This window comes from Octopus sinensis, unplaced genomic scaffold, assembly GCF_006345805.1.
Source record: "Octopus sinensis unplaced genomic scaffold, ASM634580v1 Contig14830, whole genome shotgun sequence".
NCBI lineage: Eukaryota > Metazoa > Mollusca > Cephalopoda > Octopoda > Octopodidae > Octopus > Octopus sinensis.
The window spans coordinates 115,380-120,787 of NW_021833417.1; the positions used below are offsets into that span (position 1 = coordinate 115,380).

General features: G+C 41.6%; 2 protein-coding genes across 2 annotated transcripts; both read right to left on the reverse strand.

Moving 5' to 3' along the window:
* Positions 1 to 827: 827 nt before the first annotated feature.
* Positions 828 to 2,180, reverse strand: LOC118761536. Its single transcript, XM_036499543.1, has 2 exons — positions 2,119 to 2,180; positions 828 to 1,308 (listed from the first exon to the last, which is right to left on the reverse strand). Exons 1-2 carry the CDS (start codon positions 2,178 to 2,180, stop codon positions 828 to 830), a joined length of 543 nt encoding a protein of 180 aa, XP_036355436.1.
* A 135-nt stretch (positions 2,181 to 2,315) lies between these two features.
* Positions 2,316 to 3,341, reverse strand: LOC115230191 (one cut domain family member 2-like). The gene is made up of 2 exons (XM_029800399.2): positions 2,710 to 3,341; positions 2,316 to 2,647 (listed from the first exon to the last, which is right to left on the reverse strand). Exons 1-2 carry the CDS (start codon positions 3,335 to 3,337, stop codon positions 2,316 to 2,318), a joined length of 960 nt encoding a protein of 319 aa, XP_029656259.2. The 5' UTR covers positions 3,338 to 3,341.
* Positions 3,342 to 5,408: the final 2,067 nt, after the last annotated feature.

Here is a 5,408-nt window from a genome sequence, read left to right on the forward strand (position 1 = left end):
ACGGCTTGGCATAGAGATTTGCCAGCCGCACCATTGCAGATGTGGACAACTCATTGACAGGAGAGGTTTACACCCTCTCTCTTGTCGCCTCAGTGCCGGCAGGATCCCCAGGCACGCCTCATTGAATGACGTTGTGAAGCGCGCGCTTAACGCCGCTGGATTTTCCTCGATGTTGGAACCGATAGGACTAGACCGTGGAGATGGAAAACGCCCTGACGGGTCGACCTTATTCCCGTTCAGGAAGGGAATGGCACTCGTGTGGGATGTTACCTGCATAGACTCATTTTCTCCTTCATCGTTGGTCGACTCCGCTTCTCGTCCTGGATCTGCATCTGGCCTTGCCGAATCTAGGAAAACTGCAAAATATGCCTCTTTGACCGATACCTGCTGCTTCATTCCCCTGGCTTTCGAGACCAGTGGGATAATTGGACCCAAAGCCCTCAAACTCCTCTCAGAGATTGGTTCAATCATCTCGAGGAGGAGTCACGACAGTCGTGAAACGAGCTGGCTTTTTCAGCGGATATTGTTCGCGATATTACGTGGAAATTGCCTGTCCATCCGCTCGGCGACTCATCTAGTTTAGTTAACTTCTCTTCTCTAATTTTCTTGTTTCAAAAAAAAAAATTATTATTCAAAAAAAAAAATTTCACTGTGTAGTAACAGTCTTTAAGACATCGTTAATACTACTCGGAGTGAATTTTATCCGATATTCAGCCTTGATATTGTCAAAAATGAATTATCATCTTCCAAACAAAAATGTATTGCTTAGCATTCGGCTTATGGAGGATTGAGCTAAAAAAATTAATAAATTCAATCTAAACTAATAATTAGACGACTCTCAAATTTTTGCTTTCCGAGTTCCCCATGACTCCACTTTGATCTTCCCCGCCATGATCCTCAATCTCATCCTGGGGCGTGCAGTCTCTGGGTCTCTTAAGGGACCTGCTGATCTTCATAGAGAAATTATATTTCCGCCAGTTCCTATTTACGGAATTTGCAGAGTCCAGAATTTCACTGAAGCCATGTTTGTACTCGATAAACATGCTCTCCAGAGTGGCCTTCAGCGTTACAGTCTGGATGCAAGACCGAACACGTTCTTCAATCCCAAGGAGCTCCATGTACTTGCGGTAGATTGTTGAGACGATTCCATCCCACGTAATGACAATTGGCACAATCTTCACCTTAGCCTTGTGAATCAGTTGTAATTCACTAGCTAAAATGTCGTATTTGTGCAGTTTTTCTACTTCCACACTCTTTAGGTTATTTATTGAAGTCACACCAACTTCAATAAGCCATATTAGGTTCTCTCTTTTGTCGTAGAGGAAAATGTCGGGTTTTTTATATTGAATTTTCAACTCTGTTAAATTGTTGTATCAACTCGTATTTCTGCCAAGGTGTTGCACATTATACTCTGGACAGATAATAAATACACAACTATGAATGGGTTTTATTTCCAATGCGTGTATTGTGCAATAGTCTTTTCAATTCAAAATTCTTGCCTACGGAACTCTCAAACTTGTCCACTCAAAGTTCAAAGTCTGCGAGTTCATGGTTAACCTGGACATTAATTCAAACTAAATAAATCGCATATCAAGTGACAAAAGTGGTCCAGAATGTAGATTACAACTTTAGTCCACGTCACGTTCAACTCTACGAGAGAATGATCAATGGAAAAATCTTTACTTGAAAATCGTAGAACAGCGAAAGGTTATTTTCAAAAAGTTATATTCATAGCACTTCTCATCATCAACTTGATTCAGAATTTTGGGAGATAAATTTCACTTTAATATTGTTGTGAACATTTTTGAACTTTGTTTCCGTCAGAATCGTCAAACTCCAATTTCAACTTTAAATAAGAAATCGTGATCACAGAATCAGAAGGCTTCCCAAATCAACCCAGCTAGAATAACGGGCATTTGCATGCTTCTTATTGAATCAGTGATTCATACGAGCTTGTTCTTTAGAACCCTGGCACTGTTTCCTCGTCTCTAACTGGTTATCAGAAATGAACCCAAACGCATTCACAAAATCTGAACTTTTTCATTTTCAAATTTAATATGTTATTTTAGAGTGGAATCAATCATCGGGAATGTATTTTTATGCAATTAATCTTTTTACATAACAATCCATGCAGGGGTCTTTAAAATTATTCCATCAGTGATATGTAAAATTATATCCATGGTGTAGCTATCAATCAGCTCTGACAGCACTGCCAGTTATTTCTTTCCAGAAAAACTGTTGTTGGACTGTTGGAGCCAATCAATAACATATGGCATCCAAATAACAACAGAAAAAGGAAATAAATAAAAGAATAATTATTGATCATTAAGATTATCCGCGCCGCTTTTAAGTTGTGGCGAGTTTGCAGTTCCCACCAAAGACAAGAATGACTGTTCGCCCTGCAAGGAATCGTCGTTCCATTTATCCACACTCCGTCTCCGAGCATTCATAAAAAAGTTGGCGACCGTGGTGACCTGCAATCCGAGATTGGAGGCAAGCGTAGTCTGCATCTCCTTGGAAGGGCGACGACAGTCCTTGAAGACACCATTGAGTGTTTGTCGTTGGTAGTCAGTAAACACAAGTCGTGGCTTCTTAATAAAAGTCCTGTCAGTGTGCCGGTCGTACTCATAATCCTTGCGGTGCATAACTAGAGGGGGTTAGCATTACAATCAATAAAACTAATCGAATATGTAATAATCAATACACAACCTGCCTCCCTCAATTGAGCCACCCGCTCGTTTTCTGGCTCCATCATCCACCGTCTCATTCTCCGGAAGGTCTCTCGGCCTGATTTTAGTTTATTCCACGGCTTCGGATTCCGCAATAAATCGGAGAGAGTGCCCTGACTCCGCCGTAGCACACGCTTGGAGAATATTGCTTGAGGAATGCTGAATCTCTTCAACTCGGCAATGATCTGCATAGTCAGTTCGCGGGTGTCAATCTCCTCCCCACACACCCCTTCCGAGTCCACCGAGTCCTTCCCTGAGTTGTCGTGAGTATAAAACTCGTGTCTATACTCCATGCCAGAACGACCCAAGTCGGGTTTCAATTCCCCCCATTTCGACGGGAATGGAACGTGGTGGTGCTCCACGGGTCCGGAGTGGGGGGGACAAGTGGAGAGCATGGCTGGGATGTGAGATAAAGTGGGGGGCGGGGGAATGTTGGTCGAACCATCTCCAAGATACTCCAACAGCATATAATTGCCTATTACGCCTGGAAAATTAAAATATGAGTTTTGTTGGGCATTCTCGAGAGAAAAGGGAAAAGATCCAGTCAACGAACGGGGGGCATTTGAGGTGTAGGGGGTGCTCAAAGTAGAAGATGCATCCCTCAACATCACGATAAACAAACAGTCGCTTAAATATTAAAAATCCTATTTCATCAATTTGAATAATCATTTTAAATAAATAATAAACAATAATCATTTAATATCAAAATAGCAAAGGATACATTAATCTTGTATGATTCCGGAACTAAAGATTGCTATTTCTTCATTCTATGGGGACATTTGTCTCAGCTGGAAATGACTAGCAGACAGTCATTCAACCCAGTTACTTTGACATTGCTTCAATTTATAAGCGATCAATCGGTGAAAGTCCTTTCTATAGGGACCCGATATTTCAAGGGGATCAATTTACAAAAAAGAATAGTCTTGTTAAATAAGGTCACTGAATACAACAAAAGTTTTTATCAGGATTTAATTAATTGTTTAAATTAAATCTTAATAGCTAATTTAATTTATTTTTACAAATTTATACAACAGTCCTTTAAATATTTCAATCGGAATTTTTGGGGAAGCTCAAACTATGGATCACCAGCTTCCTACAAAGGGTGTGCCTCGGAGAATTAATTATATGTCACGTCCTTTCCTCTCTGTTCCCTGCTCTATTTCTTGCTGTAATCATCCCTTGTAGACAAAAATGATGTTTTATGTGATGACATTGTATTGGCTTCACGGGATCGGGCATCTAAAAAGCCACTGAAAGAATTCTTTAACCTGGATTGGCTCAATGCTACTCTATCTATCAACAAAAACTATTCTTTTACTGTGGAAAATGCCCCATCTACACTCAATTCTAAAACCAGGATTATTGAACAAGTCATTTATAAAAAAGAAACTAATTAGCTAAGTAATTTTTCCAAGTCCAGAGCCTTCGAAGTGAGTAGAGGGTGGCACTTTACGTACCTCCTCCCCTTCTTCCTCCTCTTCTCTGGCACTGTAGACCTTCGAAAAGATGCAGTCCAGCGCCTCTCGCTGACTAAACGTCAGGAAAGGGCTGGATCGGCGAGCATCAAACGAGACACACTCCAGAGTCCTCTTAAGAACAGTTGACTGTATATAAGCCTGTAGAGACATATCTACACCCAACTGTCTCAAGTACTGCTTGTGGTATTTGGTGCATCAGTCCTAGCTCGTTTGCAAGAAAGTCATACTTCCTCCTTTTCTCTACTTCCACTATCTGCAAACGGTCTAGGCACGTGATGCCCACCTCCACGATAACAATCTCCCCGGTGACCTTATCGTAACAACAATATCGGGTCTGTTGTGCTGGACAACAATCGAGGTGCGTATGGGGGTATCCACCTTAATGCACACCCGCGAGTTCTCACACACCGATTGAACTCGATGGGTTCGCAACTTTCTGGACCGCCTCAAGCCATACTTATTGCAGAGAAAAAGATGGAGAAACCTAACCATCTCGAAATGCTCCATGTGTAATCATGGTAAAGCATACTCCCGCACTTCGTAGCAAAATGGGCAACGGTCATTGCCTTACTCTTACAGTGGTTACACTGTTTCCGTTGAGCATTAAAAAAGTTTCTGTCCTGCAAATATGAGAACAACCCTTCAGATCGGGGAGAGTTATTCCCATATTTCAGCCACGTTGTGACAATGAAACGTCAATGTGCGGGTTGTCCAGACTGCTAAAGAGAGTCTTGTGAAGGACTTTTAAGTTGATCTTTTAATTAGGGATTCCTTTTGAAGTTTGATCAACTCCTTCACATTAACTTGAGTAGCACCTAGACCATACTTAGCCGACACATAGCCTTTTATGGTCCCTAGGTGTGTACCACGCGCTTTTTCAGCAGCAAGGATGGCAGCCTTCCTTTGGGATACACTCGACCCACTCCACAAGGTGTCGTGCATCTTAGTAAGAATTTGCTCACTTAAGTGTACGATGTTATTCAGTCCACGTCCTAGCTGCCCGCGAGACAAGTAGAATCTCTCCTTATTGCTCGCACACGTGGACACGATTCTCTCGGAGACTCTTCGGACAATAAGATCCATTTCATGGAATAATATTTGAAAATTTGGCTTCCTGTGCGACGGATGGTCCTATGTCAATGGTTTGAAAATATAAGGATTTGTTTCTTTCTTAAAAAAGATTATCCATGGGTCATTACGG